This window comes from Littorina saxatilis, linkage group LG14 (assembly GCF_037325665.1).
Source record: "Littorina saxatilis isolate snail1 linkage group LG14, US_GU_Lsax_2.0, whole genome shotgun sequence".
Classification (NCBI taxonomy): Eukaryota; Metazoa; Mollusca; class Gastropoda; order Littorinimorpha; family Littorinidae; genus Littorina; species Littorina saxatilis.
Window position 1 is genome coordinate 7,728,513 of NC_090258.1, and position 27,075 is coordinate 7,755,587.

The 27,075-nt window shown below is 42.1% G+C and overlaps 2 protein-coding genes across 2 annotated transcripts in view; one reads left to right on the top strand and one right to left on the bottom strand.

The window, feature by feature from the left end:
* The window catches only part of LOC138947036 (uncharacterized), a 257,233-nt gene extending 235,807 nt beyond the window's left edge, over positions 1-21,426 (top strand). Inside the window, exon 2 of the mRNA XM_070318464.1 lies at positions 20,492-21,426. The gene's annotated coding sequence lies outside the window, so the exon portion shown is untranslated. The remainder of the gene's footprint in view (positions 1-20,491) is intronic.
* On the bottom strand, positions 11,396-14,171 carry LOC138947030 (uncharacterized). Its single transcript, XM_070318460.1, has one exon. The coding sequence runs from the start codon at positions 12,414-12,416 to the stop codon at positions 11,400-11,402; it is 1,017 nt and encodes a 338-aa protein (XP_070174561.1). The 5' UTR covers positions 12,417-14,171; the 3' UTR covers positions 11,396-11,399.
* Positions 21,427-27,075: the final 5,649 nt, after the last annotated feature.

The window sequence follows — 27,075 nt, forward strand, 5'->3', positions numbered from 1 at the left end:
TGCAAGGGAGTGGTGGACTAACTAATGTACTACAATTTTACATCAGAATATTTATACCACTGTCGTCGGGTCGAGGCACACTTTTACTGAATTGAGTCTGTTAGTGATAATCCGCAGTGAGGCACAATCCCACATTACAGGTGGTCGTCTACATTTGTGATTTTTTTTTCAATAATCTTATGGTTAGATTTCGCTAAAAAGTTATGTCAGATGATGAATGAACCATGGGGAAAAAAGTTATAGAAAAAATGTAAAAAGTGTTTTTTTATGTTGGGGAAGTGTTAGTAACACTGCCAATGTTTTGTTTTCCATGTGCAGAGACCATGACTTTGTGCTTTGCCTATAAATATCGACCAATCAAATTCATGTCACTATGCTGACAGCCACACCCACACAATCACAGCAAAAGTTTGACACTGGGTAGTGGAGCGCTGTCCACAATTGTGTTTAAAGCTGTGGTCTATTTATGACTTTCCGGGGCTACGAGGTTGAAAAATAGGGATACAATCATGTACAGAATTCTGTACAGCAAACGCTACCCGAAACCCCACCTATACGGCGTGTATGACCTTGAGAGCTTCAGTCAACGCTTGAAGTTTGAAGGGATAACATCCGGTTTGCTCTCTCAAGACTGATCATATTTTATCTTCAAGAGAGATCAAGGGGAAAAAGTATGGGAATGTCGCTAAACCTGGAACAGTTAAGGAGAAACAGCCGTACCAGACAAAAAAATTATTATTGCAAAGCGTTTTTTATATTGTCACATACTATCAGTAAACAAACGAACAACATAAGATAAAATAAAAGTCACACAACTCATCAAACTGTCCATTATAAAAATTTCTGCATTTGTTCCAGGTTGGACGCATGGGTGTGTAAAGTGGAACACTGTGTTGTCAAACTCGGAACACATGCAAAAACACACTGACTCTCTTTCTAGCTATGTCTGTGTCTCACACACACATATATACACCCACACACTCTCAATCACACGCACACAATTACACATTGCCACACACACAAGATAAATTCATACGTCATAACATTTTGATTTAGCCATCTTATTTAAATGTCTGTTTTTCCACATAACATTGGATTTTTACCAAAGAAATAGTAAATTTGATAACAATTAATGCCTCAAATGTGAAAAAAATATAAATAAGGGCTAGGTCTAAACAAATCGGATAAAAAAACTGTTTTTGTAAAACATGAAAAAAGAAGCTAAGAAACGATTTTTCACTCAATGTCCTTTTGTTTTCTACTTTCAGTGCAGTCCTCGTGTGATCAATGCCGTGTGTATACTGCTGGCACTGTATAATGTTCAAAGGGATGTTGGTGCCACACAAGAAGCAGTACCAAGATATTTCGCAGCATAAAAGTCGTGACAGGAACACCAAATGTTCTTGATGCGCAACGCAAACCCATTTCCCCGTTTCTGACAGCCGACAACGCGCAGCCCATTTCTTCGGGTAGCCACCGTCCGGGTCCCAAAATACTGTAAAACAAATCAATCAACCATTCAATAAAAGGTATAGAAGGAAAAAATACAATAAAACTGAAAAGAGAATTGAGTACGTGACTAAAACGGTTCTATGCTAAATGCCCCTCGGAAAACTGCCCCCCTCCCCCCCCCCCCCCCCCCCCCGGACAACAGTACTGCCCCCCGGACAACAGTACTGCCCCCTGGACATTTGCCCGCCTAGGACAATTGCCCCCCGTGACAATGAATTGCCCCCCATTCTTGTCTGTATGTTTAGCGAGTTATCAAGTGTTGTATTGTTGTCTAGAGGGTATTCATAGGTAATGGAAGTCTATAATTTGTTTTCTCAACGATATCTTTATAATGCTTCCTGGTTTGAATACACACACACACACACATACACACACACACACGCGCGCGCGCGCGCGCAAACACACACACACACACACACACACACATATACACACACACACTCACACACATATCGACACATACACATAAATACTGTAAGCACCCAGACAAAGACAAACTGACAGACATACACACAGACAAACCGACACAGACACTTGCACGCCCACACTTACGCCCGCATTTACACCAGCAAACACACTCACACACACACACACACACACACACACACACACACACACACACACACACACACACACACACACACACACACACACACACACACACACACTCTTATTGAAGTGAACGGCTTTTGCAAAAACTTACACGAAGAGTGGTGAGAAAAAAATTGGGGGGCAGGTGTCCGGGGGGCAGTTGTCCTCCCTCGGTGGGGGGGGGGGGGGGGCAGGTGTCCGGGGGGCAATTGCTCTAGTAGGGCAATTGTCCGGAGGGGGGGGGGGGCAGTTGTCGGGGAACAATTATCCAGGGGGCAATTAGCCTGCCACGGACTAAAAACACCAGTGTTCACTTTATCGTTTGATGAGGGTAAGATGGAACAGAATGCGTCAAAGCTGGAACACTGTTCCATGTTTGCCTCTATATGTGTTCCAGCATAGCCGCATGGCACCTGCATGGATTTCGACTTTAGCTGTAGGATACATGTGACGTTTCCAATCTTTTTTCCCCGTTCATAGTGTAACACATTGATGTAGGTTTGTAATAGCAATCAACATTTTATGTGAACGTACATAGATAAAGAGTAATAAAACGAATTCTAGACAATAGAAATAAGAAGAAGAAGGGAGAAAAGTTAAAAAAACGTACCTCTTCTTTGGTTTTGCCGCAGTTGCCATTTTTCTTTTTGCAATAACATCGGGAGGGGTCACTAGACATTTCTGCTAAAAAAAAATTCATGAATTGTTTCCCGTTGACCGCATATTGAGGTGTTCCAAGTTAGCCGACTGTTCCGGGATTGGCGACTTTCCCTTAAACGCCCCGGCGAAGATTCGAAGTCTCATGTCCTAACCACTAGGCTACTGCGCCAATTGAGAAAAAGAAGGAAAAACATTGATATGAATTCATGTTATGTTATTCTTGAAGCAGCATGATTTATATCTCTATGCGCCCATTGTTCAGAAGTGAATACATGTATAACTATTTCTTAGATGTCTGGTTTCAACTCCACAGAGCTTTGGAGAGATTCAATTACTGTTCTTGTCATTTGCTTGCATGTTGTAAATGGAGATATCACCAGCTATTTGCATGGCGCGAATGTCGTGTAGCATGACGGTGTAAACATGTACTGCGATTCCGTAAAACATGTTTGCAAATAAAGGCAAATTTTAATGTCAATTTTTACGTTTTTGCAACGCATGAATGGTAATTCAAGCGTAGAATGATATGAAGCACCGTCACTACCCTGATGCGTGCACATGTACGTTCCTCACGAAAGAACAACATCAATGACAGGATCCAACTGACCATAAAGAGATACATTAGGCGGGCAACTAAACATTTCGCACTAATGATATGCCTCCAACGATGAGCTTGGTGCGTGTGCTATTGCCATCTGTCTTGGAAAGAAGAGTCGGAGATGATGACAGTTTGAATAAGATTGTGTGCAGATTTATCAGTTTTACATTCGGAATCGGTAATTGTGTGTGTGTTTATAATTGTATGGTGTGAGTGTGTGTGTGTGTGTATGTGTGTGTATGTGTGTGTGTATGTGTGTGTGAGGGTGTATGTGTGTATGTGTGTGTCTGTGTGTGTGCGTGTGCGTGTGTGTGTGTGTCTGTGTCTGTGTGTGTGCGTGTGCGTGTGTGTGTGTGTGTGTGTGATTTTGTTTTCACACTCTGATTTATGTTACTGAAATTGTTATTTGTTTACGTTTATTTTCTATTTCTGTCTTGTGTTGTGTTTTGAGTTAAACATTGATTGAATTATCCTTTTTATCGACTGATTGATTGATTAACTGATTGATTGATTGATTGATTGATTGATTGATTGATTGATTGATTGATTGATTAATTGATTGATTGATTGATGGATGGATGGATGGATGGATGGATACATGGATGGATGGGTCGATGGATACATGAATGGAAGGATGGATGAATGGATGAATTTATTCATTGATTTATTCATTGATTCATTCATTCATTCATTAATTGAATAATTGTCAATGTACAACTATTATTGTTAAGTCAAGAACGTAACATGTCAGTTCACAATCGTTTCAATTGTTTGAATTTGTTCTCTTTCCTTGTTTGTATTATGATTATGTAAGTGTAAAGCGCTCTGGGCTTGTCACCACGAGGTTTACGCGCTATATAAGTAATCGTTATTATTATTTAAGTTATTGAGACATCCCAGTGCACTAAGGGATTTATAGAGCAAATCGAGAAAATTCATTATTGAACGAAGCGCATAGCGCTGAGTTCAATAATTATTTTCGAGATTTGCTCTATAAATCCCTTAGTGCACTGGGATTGTTTCAATAACGATATTGTCAGTACCGCCAGAGAAAAAAGAAGATTCAAAACGCACACTTTGCTACGCGCATTTGGATAGGCGTAACTGTGTGGTCAGGTAGGATCTACTTTTATGTGGGCTGTCTGAAGTGTGTCGTGCGTTCGTCACACGCAAACTCTTGTTTTAATTTCTGTTGGTAAATTCCAGTGTAGCGTTAAGCTAAAAAGTGATGATCTTTCATAGAGACCTCATTTTAACTCGGAGAAAGGACTATGCTCTTAATTATTTGCGATTCGAAACCTTCATCGAGCTTCGACAGACTTGACTGTGCAGAGTTTTGCCCCTTTGCCAAGGTCGACGGAAAGCACATTTTCAAAATAAATGATTCTCGAGTGGTATCTTCACTCATCGGGGAGTCTGGTACTAAATATGAACGGTAAGAATGCTCTGAACCCTACACGTATTATATACCCATCGTTTTATCGTTCACATTTGCCCAACATGTTAATTTGCTGAACGGGATTTATGTCGTCTGCTAGTGCTACGCACTGCACTGAGTTTCATTTCAAAAACAAAAATTGCTCGTCTCGTTGCACTGAGTCTGCAAGCACGAGGCAGGCTGGTCTTATATATGTGGTGAGTGAGAGAAATCTGTATTGACATTGTGTGACTGTGTCAATAGAATTATAATTTCTAGCGCCTGTATTGCGTCGTAGGCTGTTATCGTAGGTATGACGTAGGTATGACGTAGGTTTTAGGGTTTCGTCATTTCACAGACAGGGGTGTCAGCTTGTGTCTATCGGTTACGTCTGCGTGTTCGGTTTGAATGAAAACACACAGACTATGCATTTGTTTGAGTATTCCTGAATGGGGAATGCTTAGTTTTGTTCTTAATAAGTTAAATTAGTTTAGATCGTATTGATAAAAGAATGTTTGGGGTGGCGACGCATAATCAAGCAGCGTCATATAGGACCCTCTTCCCCCTTCCCCTTTTCCCGACTAAAATGAGTAAAAGTTGTAATGAACTCGGCCAAAGTTGAAACAAACGCGCACTTGTGGCCTGGACTGACAGAGAAAGAACATGTCAAGCCTTGCCGGCCTTGGGATGAACTATGCATAAATTTGTGATGCATTTGTAAAGTGAAAAAGTGTGTGTTGGTGTGTACCAATTGGAGTGATGGAGTGTGTGTTGGCTGTATGTCCTGGAACCGAATGCTGTTGTGAACCAGGGAGTGTTTCGTGTCCAGAGATGATGTAGACCAGGTGAGAATAGACCTTTTGTTATCGGTACATCTTCTTTGGAATTGGCACAATAATTTGATTGTTCTTTAGTCATGTGAATGTGTGGAATTAGATCTCAGCAAGCACAGAAAGTTGGTCCCCTCTCGGACCAATATTGGATTTGGCTAAATGGTCTGTTGTTTTCTCTGGAAATTGACAGCTGTAATAAAATGATGTGTAATAAACAACAGAAGAGAGGGCCAACGATAAGATTGAGAAAACCAAACATCCATGATGAAATACTGGAACTTGAAATTGTAACTGTGTTTCCGGTTATGATGACTGTGTGAGATGATACTTTGATATGAATTGTCGTTTCGGTGATTACTGACTTTGCTTTTACTTTTTGTTTTCCCAGCCGAGCGGACTCTTGGTGGGATAGCGTGTATAGTGTATGTGTATGTTTTACTACAGCGTTTCTGATAGCGTGTATGTTTAGCAAAGTGTATGTTTTACTACGGTGTATAGCATAGCGTGTTTTACTACCGTGTATGTATGGCATAGCGTGTTTTACTACCGTGTAGGTATAGCATAGCGTGTTTTACTACCGTGCATGTATACCATAGCGTGTTTTACCACCGTGTAGGTATAGCATAGCGTGTTTTACTACCGTGCATGTATACCATAGCGTGTTTTACCACCGTGTATGTATAGCATAGCGTGTTTTACTACCGTGTAGGTATAGCATAGCGTGTTTTACTACCGTGCATGTATACCATAGCGTGCTTTACCACCGTGTATGTATAGCATAGCGTGTTTTACTACCGTGTTTTAGCATAGTGTGTGTTTAGTACTAGCGTGTTAGTTCTAGGTAGTGTTTTACTACCGTGTTTAATAGCGTGTTTTAGAGCACACGTTACACCAGTGACTTTATAGTGTTGTGGCAACAGAACTTTTTTCGTCAGTGTAGAGATTTGCCTCAAGCTACTTCTGAGTTGAGTGCGGAGTATGTGTTTCCACCTTTTTCAGACTAAGTGTTGAAAATGTTTATTGAAAAGTAGCATTAGTCTGACGAACCTTATTTTTAACTTTTATTTTAAATGCTTGGTGATTGTGTGCGTGAGTGTTATGCAATAAAGAGGACAGAGAACATCATTCAATGTATTCAAACTTTTTATTGTTTGTGTACTCTCTCCCTCTCGCTTTTTTGTAATTGCAACACCCGCATGCGCTCCACCACATTTTTCTCCCCAACTTAGCATGACTTCTCCTGAAGGCATGTCTTGGAAACAAAAACATGATGTTAAAACCTAACCATCAAAGAAGTTTCAACAACCAATCAAAACTAAAATTGTGCTAACCTATATCTTCAACCGTCGCAAGTCTCAGTCACAAAAGCTAATCCTGAGTAACACATTTCGAACCTACACGTCAATCACTATTTAAAGATGCATTGACTGTACCGAAACTGTTACCACATTTCGAACCTACATGTCAACCACTATTTAAAGATGCATTGACTGTACCGAAACTATCAACACATTTCGAACCTACATGTCAACCACTATTTAAAGATGCATTGACTGTACCGAAACTATTACCTTAACAATGCTAACAAAGACTTCGACATGTTGATGATACAGATCAGGAGGTGGGGGGGGGGGGGGGAATTCTCATTGAATAATAAAAGAAAAAATGATCCCGAGGACAGAGAACAACGTACTGTCAAGGACGCTAAAAAATTTTTTCACAACAAAGTAACCTTAGAACATATTTACATGCCTAACCTGCACTAAACAATAGGCAACACAGAACAGCTGCTCCCCAACTTTACTTGAACCCACTCCCTAAGAATCCAATAATGTTTCCATGATCCGAAGGAACCGAGGGAGTACGTCAACTGCACGCGAATGCACTGTGCGGGGTTCCTTGTACAAGTTAGAGTGTTTGCCTGCTGTCCTTCTATTGCTCCTCCTTACTACCGGAGTCTCACTCTCACTTTCTGTCTCTGACCGTGAATCTGAGGTGCGGTCATCACCAACAACATCAGTTTTTGGTCGCTCATCAAAATTTGGCAAGACTACTGGGCGACGCCTAGGCGCTGGTACAGGTGCCTTACATTTTCTGACCTCATTTCTGTGTACTCTTTTCAACTCTCCGCCTTGAACGGGTTCTACAACAACCGGAGCACCATCTTCTTCTGGCACAACGCGTACTCTGTACTTTTCTGTTTTCCATGCGTCCTGTATTTTGTTACGGCCTAGCGGGTGATCACGCAACAAAACAACATCCCCGACGCTCAACTTTTCAGCGTGTACTTTCCGATCGTGCTTCAACTTGCGTTCGGATGCTGCCCTCTGCTGTTGTTTCTGTGCATGCTCTTGTGCTACACGCAACCGTTCCTGATGTTCATGAACCCAGTCAGTTACCGATACCGGTTTGTCTTCTTCCCGAATGCCTAACAGGAAATCAACCGGCAGTTTTGGTGCTTGGCCGAAAAGCAGCTGGTAAGGGCTGATGTGACATGAGGAGTGCGGTGTCACATTGTATGTGTAGACGAGTTCTGGCAAGTACTCAGGCCATTTGCGTTTTTTCTCGGGAGGCAGAGTACGCAAGTAATCATGCATCGTCCGATTGTACCGTTCACATTGGGCATTGCCCTGCGGATGGTATGGGGTTGTTCTGGATTTCTTGATCCCATACAAGGCGCACAACTCCTTGATGACTAACCCTTCAAAGTTTCTACCATTGTCGGAGTGTATCCGCGAAGGTATCCCGTACTGTTGAAACCAGTTTTTCACAAGGGCTTTGGCTACAGTGGTTGCTTTCTGATCACGTGTTGGTACGGCAACAGTAAACTTCGTAAACACATCCGTGATAACCAAAACATTTTCACGACCATCCGAGGCCTTGTCGAGGACTGTAAAGTCAATTGCCACAACCTCCAAGGGTCTTGTCGCTATCAAATGTCCCAAGGGCGCACGCGTTTTGATGTGAGGCATCTTGGCAACGTTACAACGCTCACACTGCTCAACCCAACGCCCTACATCGGCAAACATGCCTGGCCAATAGCATCTTTCTTGCAACAATCGGGCCGTCCTCTCCACCCCTTGGTGCCCCGAGGTATGAACACTCTCAAACACAGACTGGCGCAAAGGTTCTGGCAAAACCAACTGCAGCACTTTCTGTTCCGTATGTGGTGGAGTGACTTGGCGGAACAAAAGTCCGTCCTTCATAGTCAGTCTCTCCCATTGTCTCTTCAAAGTTACAAAATCGAGTCCTTTCCCTTCCACCTCCTTCCCGCTGGGACACTCTCCTCTTTTCACAAACTCTGCCATCAGTCTTATGGAAGTGTCTTCTTTCTGCATTTTTTGCAGCTCTTCTACAGAGATGGATGGCAGGGACTGTGTGGCACCCAAATCTGACCCCGTTTTCTCTCCTGCCCTGGGCCTATCAACTTCATCATCTTCGCTCATCGACTCAGCACTCACACCCATCGCTAAAACCTTCTCCCATCCCGCAGAACCTAATTCTACTGGGACCGAGCTCCCTGTTTTGTACTCAGCTGGTACAACCTCGTCATCACTATCCTCTTCTCCTGGCTCTTGGCACAATGCTCTGGACAGCACATCTGCCGCCACATTTGATTTGCCACTTCGGTACTGAACCGTAAAGTCAAACGTAGCCAACTGGGCTACCCACCTCTGTTCTACTGCCCCAAGTTTAGCAGTTGTCAAGTACCTAAGGGGGTTGTTGTCTGTCAGAACAACAAACTGCGCACCCAGAAGATAACCCCTAAACTTCTCACAGATAGCCCACCTTAGAGCACCCAGTTCTAACCTCATAGAGCTGTAGTTCACAGGATTTTTCTCTCCTGGTCTAAGTGTGCGACTAGCGTATGCGATCACACGCTTCTTGCCTCCCTGTTCCTGTGTCAAGACAGCACCAAACCCATGCAAACTAGCATCAGTCTCAAGGATGAATGGTTTCGAATAATCAGCGTACCCCAAAACTGGCGTAGACGTGAGTGCGTCTTTAAGCCTATCGAATGCTTGTTGGCAGTCTGCTGTCCATCTTTCCCCTATCTCTACGTTTTTTCCACGTTTTCCAGCCCCATTCTGCGTCATCTGTCCCACTAGTGCATGGAGAGGGCCTGCCATCTTTGAAAATCCAGCCACAAATCTTCGATAGTATGAAGCGAACCCCAGAAATGACCTCAAATCTTTCAGTGACTTAGGTCTCGGCCAGTCTTTCACGACTTTGACCTTTTCTTCTTCTGTGGCAATTCCTTCACCCGACACGGTGTAGCCCAAGTACTGGACCGACCGCTGACATAAATGGCATTTTGATGGGTTCAATTTCAGGCCTAGCTCCCTGAGTCTGAGCAACACCTGTCGCAGTCTTTGCAAATGCTCTTCAAAAGTTTGACTGAACACCAACATGTCGTCCAAGTATACGATCAAGATTTGAAACAACAAATCGGACATCCCAGTGGACATGAGTCTCTGAAAGGTTTGGGGAGCTGTACACAAACCGAACGGCATCCGTTTGTACTCGTACAACCCGAAAGGCGTAGTGAATGCCGTTTTGTGTTGATCTTTTTCATCCATCGCGACCTGGTAATACCCAGACGCCAAATCAAGCGTCGTAAAGTAAGTCGCTCCGTGCAAGGCATCAAGAGTCTCATCAATACGTGGCAGTGGGTATGCGTCACGTCTTGTCTTAGCATTGAGCTTTCTATAGTCTACGCAGAGCCTCAGCTCACCGTTCTTTTTCCGTACAAGTACAATGGGTGCAGCATATGCACTACTACTGGGTTGGATAATATCCTTTTCCAATAGTTCTTGTATGTGTTTCTTCACTTCACCTAGCTGAGTAGGTGGGATTCTACGAAAAGTCTGTGCTACTGGCACATCATCATCAGGGATGGTGTGCTTGACCTTGTTAGCAAATCCCAAATCCAAGTCATTCTGAATCAACGTATCAGAAAACTCTGCAAACAACTGTTGCAGCTGTTCTTTTTCTTCTGGACTTGCATCACAGTCTGACAGATCAATTTCTGTTTTCTTTGCACTAGGGGGTTTTGACTGACCCTGAGAAAAGGTTATTTCTCTGTCGGTTTCTGTGACCTCTACCGACTGACAAACTACATGACCGACAGTATGAACTGTACCTATCGGTGTACGCGCTTTCAAAAGTATGCCTTCTTCGCCAACGTTGACGACTGGGACTTGCCACTTAGCATTTTTCTTGGCTACAGTCTGAGCTACAAGAAATCTACCATGGCTACCACGTAGGGGCTCTATGACCAACTCATCCCCTAAGTTTGTTTTTGGAACTGACACGTTCACCTGCATAACTGACCTAGCTGGCAGAAAGACATCACAAGAAAGTTTTGCTATCCCCACACAAGACTCTGACTGATCTCTCCTTTTTGGACAGTTTATTTCTACCTTATCCAGCTCTCCTATCACGTTCATGCCAATTAAGACATCAGGTTCCAACTTTCCAGCTTTGACTAGAACACCACGTGACTCTACAACCTGCCCACCTATTTCGACATCCAGTACCACATATCCTATGTAAGGAATATCCAGACCGTTGGCCCCAACCAAACGTACCATACGTTCGCGAACCAAATCAAGGTGGCTAAAATGCTTCTGAAAAACGTTTTCACTCATTATCGACACCTGTGATCCTGTGTCCAATAAACAGTTAAACTCTTTCCCTTCTAGCTTAGCCTTCACCTCAGGTTTCCCACCAACTGACTGTTGCCAAAATGAGCCTGTAGAGCCACGGAAGTCGGGCGTATGGCTCTCTACATCCGACTTTCCCTGTTTAAAGCCTCCCCTCTCATCTCAGTCTCGACCTGAACTTCTGATTTTCTACCCCCTGGTTTGTTTTTTGGGCAACTTCCCTGCATATGCCCTGGCTGTTTACATTTGAAACAAATGGGCTGTCCGCTATCGGTCCAACGGAACTTAGTTTGTCCACGTCCACGGCTGCGTTCGTCGACATCACCACCCCCTATCCTCGAACTTTTTGCCTGCTCTTCCAGCATCTTTTTCAGCCTATGTATTTCTGCCTTCAAGGACTGAAACTCAGAGTCTGCCGAATCAGTTGCTGCCATGTGACTGCTTACTCTAGGCCTGCCCTTGCCCTTGTGTAGAGACTCCCACTCTAACGCTCGAACGCGTAACTTGGCATAATCAAGTTGTCTGTCCCTCCTCAGGCAACGCAGCTCCCAAACCAAGTTTTTGTCTTGCAGTCCCTCAATAAACTGATCATTCAGTACTTCTTGTGAACTAACCGGCCTTCCTGCCGACTTTTCTTTCTTTTGGAGATCAGAAAACAAGTCTGACAAAGCACATGAATACTCCCTAATTCCCTCCTGCGGACCCTGTACTCTACTGGCAAATGACCTAGTAATCTCTGGCAACGTCCTGTCATCCCCAAATGCTGCTCTCAACACTGAAAACAACACAATGAGACTCTCTATGTTCTGACCACAAGAACGCACTTCCCTCCTTGCCGCCCCTTCTAGATGCTCTAGCACAAACTGCACAGAATCTTCCTCTCTAGGAATTGCTCTAGATACACTGGATATGAATTCGTCCACAGTGTAAGCTGAATCTTCCCCAGAGAACCTGCGCACCTTCCTTGGAGTCGGCACAATAACCGTGAGATTCGGTGAAGTGGAAGAAGCTGGGCTGAAAAACCTACCCCTCCCCAGACCTCGCATGGTTAACATTTCAGGGCGATCACGGTGAAAAGATACTGTGGGGGTGCTCCTGGGACTACCACCCACTGCCTCTTCCATCTCACCGTCGCTCATGGTGAACAATAAAACAAAAATATCACACAAGTGACACTATTCTGCTCACATGTATACAAAATGCTTGAACATAAACACAGCACACAAAATGAGGCAAATATGCAGTAATGCTCACTAGACCCACAAGTCCACGAATTCAGCAAAATGTCACTACCGGGTCAGTAGCAAGACATGATAAAGCAGATATACAGAACGTACACGGTATCAGGACGCCTGTTCCGCATCAGCCACTGTTCCTCTGTGGAAGATATTTAAAAATTCCACTCACCATTGGCCGTCGATACGTTCCACTAAATGTCCTTTCACATTACTGGCACGTGCAGAAACAAACACAGTCACCACAGATCCTCGGAAATTGACGGTGTTAAAGTCGTCCACTCCCTGGGGTTGGTCGATAGTCGAGCTGGAGTCTCTCCTCCAAAGTCCGTCCATCACCGGGTCGTTCCAGGTTGGTGACGGTGGTTCCAGGTTGGTGACGGTGTGTAGCCTCGTTTGAAAGAGGCCTGGATTTTTGTAATGTTTTTTGTTGTTTGTTGTTGTTGTTGTTGTTGTTGATGACGTTGTTGTTGTTGCTGTTGGCTCGTGATAGTCTAGATTTAATTCATTTCGACTTTTCTTTCACTCAGTTCATTTCGACTTTTCTTTCACTCAGTTTTGAAAACAAAATAAGTAACTGTCTCTGAATAAAATTATATTGTTACAGAAACATAATAGTCTTCACAAAAGGCAAAACATTTTTCCAAATGACACAAATGAGAGATGTTAAACGTTGATACGAAATACAACGCCCTTTTTCTCTACTCTGCCTATCTCAGACTTAACGTCCTAGTCCGAGAATTAGTTTGTGAGTGTCTTCTGGGAAGCTCTCTCTCTGTGTCCCCCCGAAGCTCTCTTCTAACATATCTAAAACCGCCCATTATATTGTCAAACAAAATGTTCATCGAAAGTTCTAGAATGCAAATAGCGAAATCAAATTAACTCTTACCTAACCAAAATCTATTTGTCACTTAAAACACACACTTTTCTTTTACGATAACTATACCATTTTACACTACAAAACTTAATTAAAATATTCTTTATAAACTACATTAAACACTAATCTATAAACTAATAAATCAAATATATTATTTATTACACAAAACCTCGTATTTATGTTATATATTTTAAAACAAACTTATTACTAAAACTATAGGATAAATGGGTTAATGAATTTGGAACAGTGCCAAGGTCGACTGGCTACTGCGTGTGACGCTTGCCAAAGTGATGGGGGACTGTCGATAGATACCTGTCTAAAGCCAAGATAAACTAAACTTTCAAACCACGGTCTACACTAACCTAACCTGGCGGTGACATGTTGTTTACGAGTCAAAACTAATATTTTATGCAATTTCACAAATGTTTGGCAGCGATCAAAATACCAGTCACCTATGCACCACACATGCGTGTTTTCAATACAAATATCTATAAACAGGCACATTACATTATGTACCAATATCTATCTACTCTTATAACAACTTAAAATAATAATATTTAATTTCTACATCTAACCTAAACTTTTATCTTCTAAACTATTATTCTACCTTTTACTACATTAACAAAAATATAAACAAAACAACCACATTTAAAATATAACTCCTATCATAAGAATCTATTTTAAACTTTCCTCAAAGCAAAGGCACATTAAATTGTAATTAAAGATTTAATATTTAAAATAAGTATTTTTATTCTGAACAGCGCTGGGATGTTTTCCAGCACTGTTACAGGTGGTTCCAGGTTGGTGACGGGTGGTTCCAGGTTGGTGACGGGTGGTTCCAGGTTGGTGACGGGTGGTTCCAGGTTGGTGACGGGTGGGACAGCGTGTATACCTAAACTACTACTACTGTACTACTTTCTATTCTCAAAATATGTGTCCACTTATCTATCTGTCGGGCGACGCCAAAATGTGGTGGAGCGCATGCGGGTGTTGCAATTACAAAAAAGCGAGAGGGAGAGAGTACACAAACAATAAAAAGTTTGAATACATTGAATGATGTTCTCTGTCCTCTTTATTGCATAACACTCACGCACACAATCACCAAGCATTTAAAATAAAAGTTAAAAATAAGGTTCGTCAGACTAATGCTACTTTTCAATAAACATTTTCAACACTTAGTCTGAAAAAGGTGGAAACACATACTCCGCACTCAACTCAGAAGTAGCTTGAGGCAAATCTCTACACTGACGAAAAAAGTTCTGTTGCCACAACACTATAAAGTCACTGGTGTAACGTGTGCTCTAAAACACGCTATTAAACACGGTAGTAAAACACTACCTAGAACTAACACGCTAGTACTAAACACACACTATGCTAAAACACGGTAGTAAAACACGCTATGCTATACATACACGGTGGTAAAGCACGCTATGGTATACATGCACGGTAGTAAAACACGCTATGCTATACCTACACGGTAGTAAAACACGCTATGCTATACATACACGGTGGTAAAACACGCTATGGTATACATGCACGGTAGTAAAACACGCTATGCTATACCTACACGGTGGTAAAACACGCTATGGTATACATGCACGGTAGTAAAACACGCTATGCTATACCTACACGGTAGTAAAACACGCTATGCCATACATACACGGTAGTAAAACACGCTATGCTATACACCGTAGTAAAACATACACTTTGCTAAACATACACGCTATCAGAAACGCTGTAGTAAAACATACACATACACTATACACGCTATCCCACCAAGAGTCCGCTCGGCTGGGAAAACAAAAAGTAAAAGCAAAGTCAGTAATCACCGAAACGACAATTCATATCAAAGTATCATCTCACACAGTCATCATAACCGGAAACACAGTTACAATTTCAAGTTCCAGTATTTCATCATGGATGTTTGGTTTTCTCAATCTTATCGTTGGCCCTCTCTTCTGTTGTTTATTACACATCATTTTATTACAGCTGTCAATTTCCAGAGAAAACAACAGACCATTTAGCCAAATCCAATATTGGTCCGAGAGGGGACCAACTTTCTGTGCTTGCTGAGATCTAATTCCACACATTCACATGACTAAAGAACAATCAAATTATTGTGCCAATTCCAAAGAAGATGTACCGATAACAAAAGGTCTATTCTCACCTGGTCTACATCATCTCTGGACACGAAACACTCCCTGGTTCACAACAGCATTCGGTTCCAGGACATACAGCCAACACACACTCCATCACTCCAATTGGTACACACCAACACACACTTTTTCACTTTACAAATGCATCACAAATTTATGCATAGTTCATCCCAAGGCCGGCAAGGCTTGACATGTTCTTTCTCTGTCAGTCCAGGCCACAAGTGCGCGTTTGTTTCAACTTTGGCCGAGTTCATTACAACTTTTACTCATTTTAGTCAGGAAAAGGGGAAGGGGGAAGAGGGTCCTATATGACGCTGCTTGATTATGCGTCGCCACCCCAAACATTCTTTTATCAATACGATCTAAACTAATTTAACTTATTAAGAACAAAACTAAGCATTCCCCATTCAGGAATACTCAAACAAATGCATAGTCTGTGTGTTTTCATTCAAACCGAACACGCAGACGTAACCGATAGACACAAGCTGACACCCCTGTCTGTGAAATGACGAAACCCTAAAACCTACGTCATACCTACGTCATACCTACGATAACAGCCTACGACGCAATACAGGCGCTAGAAATTATAATTCTATTGACACAGTCACACAATGTCAATACAGATTTCTCTCACTCACCACATATATATGAGTTGTTCTTCAGTACTGGTGACAGAAAGGGGGAAAAGTGGTCAAAATTCAAATCTCTAGTTTTGTTTTTGAAATATTGCTTTTCATAAAGCAGAAATACTGTAGTATCTGTTGTATATAAGAAAAAATCACTGGTTCACATGGTTCCTAAAGCTGGTTCTTGTGTGTCTGTGTGTATGTTTGTATGATGACGATAGGACCCGAAACGGCTGCACGGACTGAGACAGGAATTGCAGAGAATGTTCTTTGCCACTCGAGTCGTGTCATAAGGTACTTTTGGAATAGCAAATTTGAAAGGATTCTTCAAAAAAACGGCGGAAAACATTATATACCCTGTGAGCTATCGAGGATCCTCCCCGTCTGGGCTGTCGAAACATGGTCTTGTTAAAAGACGTTTTCAAATGCGGTTAACGGGGAGATACACTCGAAGCACATTTAGCGAAGTTATGTTGCCAAATCATCAAAGATCAACATTTCACTACACGGATCGATGCACACAGTCGAAATAGATGTGACTTTCACACGACCGAAGACTACTTACTAGCAGACTAGCAGACGACAAGATCTAAATATTTAGATCAGTGAGAGCAATCCGTTGAAGAACAGTTACTCCGCTTATTCGTCTTCAGTTAAGCTTATTTCCCCTGCCATAAGTTTCCTTGCAGATCTGCAGTCGCGTAGTGAAATGAACTAGTGTCATCGGAAGATTCTTCTCAGTCAATGATCAAAGCACAGTAAGTTCTATGCTGACAAAAGTCACTTTCGGACAACACGACGATTGACTTAATTTATGAGCCCAAAGGTAACAATATCGACAAGAATGTACGCATTTGATATTAAATGAAACATTCATAGACAGTTTCCAACTCACCAGATCTGCCAAAGAGCCGTCATTTGTGAAAAAAAACGATGATTTTAATCAGACAGGTATCGGAAACAAGTCTTGGTCACCTGCGTTATTCCTTCCGAGGCGACGTGACGGCGCCACATTTGTTTGTTTATAGCTGTTTATCGCGAAACAACACAGTTGAAATTTGTGTGTAAAATACCACAAATGTGTGGTGAATCAGTTCGTCATCTGCGTTTCGATGGTAATTCAGTCAGATTGGAGTTACTTTGAATCGAAGGCGAGGGTAACCTGCGTTATTTGTGGGACGGCGTGAACAAATTTGATTGCAATATTTTATACAGAAAGTAAATTTCAATGATTCTGGCTCAGACTTGTAGATCTGTTATGCAGTGTTTTGGTAGTGTATCTGCTTTTCTGCTATGAAGCTCATTTGGAGTGATACGCTGATCGAAGTGGGGAGACTGGGGTACCCTGGGACACGGGGCAGGGTGGGACAGCGCAATTTAGCCATGTTATCTTGATTTTTTTTTAAAGTTTGAATTTGCCGCCATTAAGGGAAACTACTCAGCCAGACTGGCGCCAACTGTTAATGGTGTGGGCACAGACGTTTGCCAGCAGTCGATGTTTGCCTGAAAAGAAGCACTGTAAGTAAATTTTCGACTGTCACAAACTTCTTATTTGTATATAATGTCTTCTCACGCACCCTATTAAACCATATATAACCAGATTATGTCATTATTCACTCATATTTATCGAACATTTCAAAGATGTTTACACGTTAGATCTGTGGCCATTTTTTCATTTTATCAAATTAACCGCCTGGGGGCAGGGTGGGACGGGGTAGGGTGGGACAAGGCTGGGGCAGGGTGGGACTGTCCCACCCTGCCCCAGCTTTGACCCACCCTGCCCCCTTAGAGTTTTTGTCTATGTCTTTAATTATTAAAAGTTGATAAGTTGTGTAACATTGGTTTTATGCAAGAGTCGAAGAGAGAGAGAGAGAGAGAGAGAGAGAGAGAGAGAGAGAGAGAGAGAGAGAGAGAGAGAGAGAGAGAGAGAGAGAGAGAGAGAGAGAGAGAGGTTAACACAACATGGTTATGCCAACACCGAATTAATAATACCACACCGTCTCTCTCTCTCTCTCTCTCTCTCTCTCTCTCTCTCTCTCTCTCTCTCTCTCTCTCTCTCTCTCTCTCTCTCTCTCTGTCTCTCTCTGTCTCTCTCTCTCTCTCTCTCTCTCTCTCTCTCTCTCTGTAGTTTGTGTAGTGTTTGTCTTAAATCTTTTGTCGACTTTCAGATGGTGAGAACATACAAGAGAAAGACGCAATGGACTTCAAAACCAGTGCAAAATATGAAGGATGCGGTGGAAGCTGTGAAAGAAGGTTTGTCATTTCGCGAGGCTGCAAGGATGTTTTCTGTGTCGAAAAGTAGCCTTGGGCGAGCGATGTCGTGTGGCAAAATCTCCTCCTTGACATCTCAGTGCAACACTCGACAAGTCTTTACGAATGCCAAAGAACAGGAGTTGGTGGAATACATAATCCAGGCTTCAAGGTATGGATTTCCTATCGATTCAATGACTTTGAGATCACTCGCATTTGATCTCGCAAACAAAAACCTAAAAGTCTGTCCTCCAAGCTGGACAAGGAATAAACGTGCAGGTGAAGACTGGGTCTTAGCATTTCGCAAAAGGCATCCAGAGATATCAATTCGAATCCCAGAAGCAGTCAGCTTGGCGAGGACGATGGCGTTCAACAGAAACAACGTTGACGAGTTTTTCAAGAAGCTTTAACATCTCTACGAAAAGCATACCCTGACCCCTGACAGGATATTCAACACGGATGAAACCGCTTTGATGACGTCCCTAAAACCGACTAAAGTCTTGGCGCAGTCGGGAGTAAAGCAGGTGTCTCAGGTAGTGTCACAGGAGAGAGGTGAACTTGTTACTATGTTGGCAATTGTCAATGCCATTGGAAACAGCATCCCGCCTTGTCTGATATTTCCGCGGGTGAATTTCCATGACCATATGACAATAAATGCACCTCCAGGGACAAAAGGACTGGGTTCACGTTCTGGCGGCTGGATGACAAAGTCTCTGTTTGTGGAATGTTTGGAACATTTTACTGAGCATGTCAATTGTTCGCCTGACAACAAAGTCTTGCTGATACTGGATAACCACGAGTCCCACATTTCCCTGGCAGCTATCAACCATTGCAGGGAGAAGGGGGTGGTGCTATTAAGCCTTCCACCCCACTGTACACATCGGATGCAACCCCTGATCAGCCAGAGCAACAGCCCCCTGGTCAGCCAGAACAGCAGCAACTACAACCAGAGCAGGTAAAACAATTGGTTTAGTCGTCATAACTTATTGAAAAGATATTTGAAAGAGAGTATCGAAATGTTAAGTGTTTCGTAAGTTTCTCAACCTTTTTTATCTGGATTGATTTGATTTTTCCCTTGACAGAGTATAGCTGGAATTCCATTCAGATGGGCAAAATATGCGAACAATCATATTTATTTACCTAACAACAAATATTGTGTTCAATGCAGTGGATGAATCTGTTAGTGAACCAGTTATATTTTGCTACAGTAATTCAAATATAATTATATTTTGTTCTGTCAGGAAGATGAAGACGCGGTCTGCATGTTCTGCTTGGAGTCATGGGGAAAGTCCAAGCCGAACGAGCCGTGGATTTGCTGCTCCGTGTGCAACCAGTGGTGCCATGAGCAGTGTGGCCAGATAGATGACCCCACATCATACAAATGTGACTTTTGTTTAGAATAAATGGAAGGCAAAGGTTTAAGGCAAGGTACTAACTTACTAAGGTACCATGATTTGGTTCTTCTGCCATGGATGTTACTTACACTTACTTTTAAGTGTTATTTTTCTGAACGGTTTATCTTTACCTGTGGCAAAAGGTCAATAAGCAAGTCACTATGTTGGTCAATCGGTAAAAAAATTACCTTCTACGTTGAAAATGGTTAATAATGGTGGAAAATGGTTTCTTGTTTTTGAATTAATCAACTAGTATACTTTGTGTATGGGGCAGTTTGGGACAAAGCAGGGGCAGGGTGGGACGGGGCAGGGTGGGACAGTCCCACCCTGCCCCACAGTGTGTCCCAGCGTGCCCCACTTCGTCCCATCCTGCCCCGGATTTTGTTTCATTTTCAACGGTTATTTGCTTAAAAATGGCATATTTAATATCAAATTAAGTTACGTTTTTATGTTTTTAATTCAATAAAGTTTATAAAAAGATCGTATTTGTGTTTATTTTGAAAATTAGGTGTTAGAAAATTGCAATTGATTAAAAAAAATTAAAAAAAGTCCCACCCTGCCCCAGTCTCCCTATGTGGGACATCAGCCGTATGCAGATTACGCCTCAGAACACTCTCGCATTTCACAAAGACAACAATAATTTGCAACATTTCAAGAACTGCATCAGTTTTATTAGATACTATTTCAACAAAAACAGCACAAACACGACTATTATCAACAACACAGAACGGGAGGTAAGTCTTCAAAGACGCACCAAGTGTGCGTTCCCATTTTTGGACGCCATTTTTGCTAGCATTTTCACAGTAAATCGTAATATTTCCATATCTATTGAATGATTTTGTTATTTTCTTTGATTGTGCCGATTCTCCTATCTCTCTGGCATGTGCTGGGTGCTTTGTGACCAGTTTCTCCCCTAGACTGTATTGAAAAAATGCGTCCGTCTGAGCTGACCCCCACTTGTGACCAGTAGCAAAGAACAACTCATATGGTAAGAACGTTCTAAACCCTACACGTTTTCGATTCCGATTCTTCTTGCCTTGAAATAATAATTCGGAAACCATTCATTTACTGAACAGATGCAGTCGTATATCAGTGTAGTCTGCTACGCCGGCCGGTGCTGATCTTGCTGCTAGTCTACGTTATCGAAATAACACTTGTGTTTTCTGTTAGCTGCTGGGATTTGGATACTAACTCATCATTTGGTAATGTGGATAATAAGCTACATGCCACTAACATGGCATGATTATGAGAGGAATCTTCGCAAGTCGAAACTGAAAAATTAGACACAGCAGGTTCTATTTTTAGATTAGTGGCAACTGTAGGCGGCACAGGCGCATGCAATCTGTCAGAAAAAAACCACTTCTGCTTTTAATTAAAAAGCAGGAAATTTATGGTCATAATCATTGGTATTGTGGAGAATATAAGCTACATGTCATTAATTAATTCTGAGGATGAGAGTACAGTCTCGCTTTGGCAAAGGGTGTAAGAATACGCTCTGTGAAAAAGTTAGCGCACTCCAAGAGTGCGCTAACAGATTTAGCGCATCGCCATTAGCCAATCAACTGGTTCACATCAGTCATGTGACACCAGTACTTACTGACAATTATTATTATTATTATTATTATTAAAGAACTAATGGCAAATATTGATAATTAAAACAATGATGTCCTGCACCATATACTATCTGCCCTAGCGTAAACTGTAAAGATCGAGACATTGAAGGTCTGTGTAGTGACAGCAGACAGCCTACCAGGCCTGCACGTGCATCAAGAAGTGACAGTGCTTAGTGACCTGTGAACAGACGATCGGTCTTTAGGCCCCAAAAAAAATAGGTCTGTTTACGGTAACCCGACCGACCCTAGTTTTTTCGCGCGACCCTAGACTTTATTTTGGCATTTGGGAAAAAAAAAAAAAAAAAAAATCTTGTTTTTTTGGCAAAATAACGTAAAAATATGGTTTTTTGGAAAAAAAAAAAAAAAAAAAAAACAATCCCGACCTACCGACCCTATTGTTTGGCCTATGTTACCGTAAACAGACCTATTTTTTTTGTTGGCCTTATTGGTGGCTGCCGTGTCATTCTGGCTTTGGTTTAAGGGGGAGACCTACCTAGAGTTGGAAAAAAAATGCTTGTTTTGAGAACCTACTGGTGTGTGGCATCACTAGAAAGTTAAATCTCTCTATTTTGATTTACAGTTTGAATTTTTAATCAATTCCAATCTAAACTGGAGATATGAGGGTTCTAAGCCGGTGTGTATCAACCCTGAAAACCCCAAATCCGGTCCCATTTTACTCTTTATTTCATTGCACACAAAAACTAACTAATTTTAGCATTCAGATTTTCTCCGAAAACGCCACTTTTCAGGGTGTTTTTACACCACAGTTTTCTCAGTTTTCATGCTAGAGCCTTTTAATTTGTACTGGAAATAGATTTTAGCTATAGCTGGATCCTAAAGTAGCCAAATCGTAATAAAACAGACAGATCAAAAATATCATAATTTATACTAAGGGGAGATTTGTTGATTGTTTTATTAAATTGTGTACATGGCGTTTACTGCTAATATGCCACATACCTGCTTTTCCCTAGTTCAGGCTCTAGGTAAACTTTTTTTCATCACTTTTCCAAAGTACAGCTTTCAGGGATAAAAAGTGTAAGAAATATTGTGTAAAAAGTGATACCAACATTTTTTGGTTTGCAAAATGTTATTATTATCTTTTTACATTTAGTCAAGTTTTGACTAAATGTTTTAACATAGAGGGGAAATCGAGACGAGGGTCGTGGTGTATGTGTGTCTGTGTGTGTGTGTGTGTGTGTGTGTGTGTGTGTGTGTGTGTGTGTGTGTGTGTGTGTGTGTGTGTATGTGTCTGTGCACAAACACGCTCAGAAAGTTAAAACGAAGAGAGGTACAGAAAAGCGTACTATGCAGCACAGCACAACCATTACCGCGCTAAACAGGCTCGTCAATTTCACTGCCTTTTGCACGAGCGGCGGACTACGGTCATTGTGAAAAAATGCAGTGCGTTCAGTTTCATTCTGTGAGTTCCACAGCTTGACTAAATGTACATGTAGTAATTTCGCCTTACGCGACTTGTTCAATTATGCGCCAATTCTAGGCTATTTCTGCGTGTTGGCCTATGCGAAAAGACTCATAACCAGATCATGTGAATACCAGTACATTATACCGTACACGTTTAAACGCACGTTTGATAGCAAACAACACAAAACACATCACAACACTGAGTTGCATAATTATGACGAACGAGCAATACACAGCAACTTTGTAAGGGTTATTGTTTTCGACATCTCTCTTTCTCTCTGCCTCGGCCTGTCTGTCTAATTGTCTCTGTGTCAGTTTCTCTGTCTGTCGGTCTAGATCTGTCTGTTGTCTGCCTGCCTGCCTGTCTGTCTGTCTGTCTGTCTGTCTGTCTGTCTGTCTGTCACTCTCACTCTCACTCTCTCTCTCTCGCCCTCTCTCTCTCGCTCTCTCTCTCTCTCTCTCTCTCTCTCTCTCTCTCTCTCTCTCTCTCTCTCTCTTTCTCTTTCTCTTTCTCCCTCCCCCCTCTCTGTCTCTCTCTGTCTCTCACAAGGATGAACAAGAAACCCGAGTCGGTGACAACGGACTGCGAATTAGGTCAACACGTGCATGATCAGGCGGTAACAGTGCTTAATGACATGTGAAAGGATCATGCGACTTTATCGGATGGTTGCGTGTCATCGGGGCTCTAAATGAAAGCATGCAAATGCCAAGCACACTTCGCTGTCTAACAGTGACCAGGGTAGGTGGTACGCGTGTGGGTGGGAAGGGTGTGTGTGTGTGTGTGTGTGTGTGTGTGTGTGTGTGTGTGTGTGTGTGTATGTGCGTGCGTGCGTCTGTGTGTGTTTGAGCGTGTGTGTGTGTGTGTGTATGTGCGTGTGTGTGTGTGTGTATGTGTGTGCTAGTGTGTGTATGATGTGTGTGTGTGTGCCATGTGTGCGTGCGTGCGTCTGTGTGTGTTTCAGCGTGCCGTGTGTGTGGGTGTGTGTACGTGCGTGTGTGTGTGTGTGTGTGTGTGTGTATGTGCGTGTGTGTGTATGTGCTAGTGTGTGTGTGCTAGTGTGTGTATGTGTGTGTGCGTGCGTCTGTGTGTGTTTGAGCGTGTGTGTGTGTGCTAGTGTGTGTGTGTGTGTGTGCATGTGCGTGTGTGTGTGTGTATGTGCTAGTGTGTGTGTGCTAGTGTGTGTGTGTGTGTGTGTGTGTGTATGTGCTAGTGTGTGTGTGCTAGTGTGTGTGTGTGTGTGTGTGTGTGTGAGGGTGTAAAGAACTGACGCTTACTTACGTCAGGGTGCTGTACTTGTGACTGATTTTGCAAAAGTGAGACACACACACTGCACTTCATCACAATAGGTGAGGTGAGGAGTAGTTGGGCAGTTGGCAGGGGTGAGCTCGAATGGGAGTTAAGGCAATCGTCGAAGACAGAAAATCAATTACAACAAAAACCTTGATTGAACAGCTTAGAGTAAAACTATTCATACACAGTCACCATGTATTGAGCACAAAATGTACATGTTGCACCAGGGCCCTTACTCCTCCCCCCCCCCCTCTCCTCCCCGGCAGCCAGCACTTCCCCCACCCATTCCCTAAAATAAAACTCCTAATGTAAAGCGTACTCAAAGCCACAGGGTCGAACTGAACGAAGTACCCTGAAGATCTTCACGCCTTCATTTCTCTTTCAACATGAACATAAAAATCAAGTAGATTAGCTTCGACCTAATGTCATAAACTTCTTCTGATTGAGTCTGGGTTTGAGGACGTAAACGCAACGTACGATATTAAGACAAATTTGTAGCTATCGTAACATTCCCTGCAGTACTCTGCGGTGGAAGGGGCGTTTCAATTTTACATGCCCAGCGCTGTGCATTTGCTCTAATTTGTTGCAGTTTCATCTTATCTATTTCATTTACTTTACCTCAGCATGAAAAGAGAAAATACATTTCAGCTCGACAGCCTAATCAAACGATAAACATCATTCATTATCATATATATGGATGTATTTATGCATTTATTTATATTACCTCATGAAGACGTTGTCTGTTACGCTGCTGAACAACAACAAGTGCATTGCCAAAATGAACCGAAGATAACTCGTTTGTTTCTAAGAGCACATTTATGCTATAGGATAATTGTATTGATTGATTTCGTATGAACATTTTTGAATGTGATACCCCCTGACCCATTTACTCATAACAGGTTATACAATACTTTTATGCCGATAATTAAACCCCATGTATACTTGGAGGCTAAATTGTGACCACCGCCCCCACCTACCCCCCTCCCCTCCCCCAACCTCAGTTACAACCCCCCCCTCCCCCCCCCCCCACAACCTCAGTTCCCCCCCCCCTTCCATATCCCCTGTCTTTTCAACATCCCACCCTACTGTCTATGTCTGTGTCTTGTCTAGGTATGTACGTGTGTATGCGCTTTGTTGACAAACTCGGTGTATGATGTATGCTATGCTGTGTTTATGTGTATATAAAGGAAATAAAATGTAAAAAAGAGCACATTTATAAGTGTATCTTGTTGTGCTCCTTTCTTATGACATACACTCCGTGGTTTTGTGTTTGTGTAACTGAATAAACACTGATTAAACCAACCGAAGATTTCTTTCAATGCAAAACATCACGCAAATCACCTCATATCTCATATCTTCACATGGGATGATAACATCCTTCCAATCGGACGAATATCTAAATCCGACAGCCTGACGTCTTGTGAAGCAAAAATTGTGGCAGGATTAATATCGGAAATTGACATATGTTTTTCTTCTTCTTTTTCTTCTGCGTTCATTGGCTAAAACTCCCACGTTCACTCGAGTTTTGCACTTGTGTTATTTTACGTGTGACCGTTTTTCACCGCCATTTAGGCAGCTATAATCCGATTTCGTGGGATGCATGCTTGGTATTTTTGTGATTCAACCCACCAAACTGTGACAAGGATTGCGAAAATTGATCTTGTTCTTGCGTGTACACACGAAGAAGGATAAGGCACTAGCACGTTGACCTGGGAGATCGGACACATCTCCACCAGGCGCGGACGGGGTTCGAACACTCAATCGTACACATATGTAAGGCCGACATCTTATTCAATTGGTCATTGCCCCCGTCTAACATATGTTTGAACATAATAAAGGAGAAATTCTGACCCTGCGAAGAAGGTAAACAGCAGACTGCAGACGTATGGTGTATATCCAAGAAGATGGATGTCAACGTCAAATGTGAAAGCCTTGACGGTTCCACGAGGAAGTAACCTTTAAATGTCACGATCATGGCACAGCTACCTTTTAACTCGTTTTGAATAAAAATCATTTTACAAATCCGTTATTCAGGATATAGAATACAGACTTATAATTCTTACTAAAAAAAAATCTTAACTACTTTTCTTTTTAACGAATTCCACAGAGCATCATCATCTCAACCTCACCCCCCGCCCTCCTCTTTTTTTCTTTTTTTCTTATTTTCTTTTTTTCTTTTTTTCTTATTTTCTTCTTTCTTTTTAAAAGCGGACAAACACTCAAGTCCTCAATGGCTAAAAACCGTAGGGCTTTTAATATTAATTTTACTACAGCTACCAATTACTGAACAAGCATTACATTCATGAACTGATGGAAGCAAAGTAAGTGTGACAGAACGGGGGGGTAAAGGGTTGGGAAAGGTGCTTGTATCTCAGCGAAACGTTTGTGAGATATGCACTTCGGTGTGGGTCAGAATATATGCCACACTGTAAAAAAATCAATCACAAAAGAACTGTAGACAATACGATTTGAGATTTTGCGCAGCCTCAAGGAACTATGCGTTTACTTAGAAGTTGAAGGAACTCTCTCTTCCTTTCACTTTTAAAAACTAAAATGTGGAACAAGGTACGTTCCTACACAGACAGATACACATTATCACAAAATATAACACAACATTACGGGTGCTGTCGATACCAAAGTCAATTAATACAAACACTAATCCATAAAGTACGGCATCAAATCCTGATGCACATAAAACTACTGAAGAACAACCACACAAAAACCTTGCGTCTCGCAGATTATTTGTGTTAATTGTTCCCGTTCTTGTGCATGAAGTTTGCAACGATGTTATAACTTGTGCCTCGTTTGTCTCTGCATGTCGAAGGGCAGCAATCATGAAGCCACCTTTTCAAAAATACATCAAGAGACACAACTAACAAAGCGAAAGAAATAAAGAGAGAGAGGCAGAGAGAGAGAGAGAGAGAGAGAGAGAGA

What these genes read in the sequence shown, in the direction of transcription:
- LOC138947030 (XM_070318460.1), bottom strand. Translation starts at nt 12,416, where the DNA reads ATGAGCGACGGTGAGATGGAAGAGGCAGTGGGTGGTAGTCCCAGGAGC.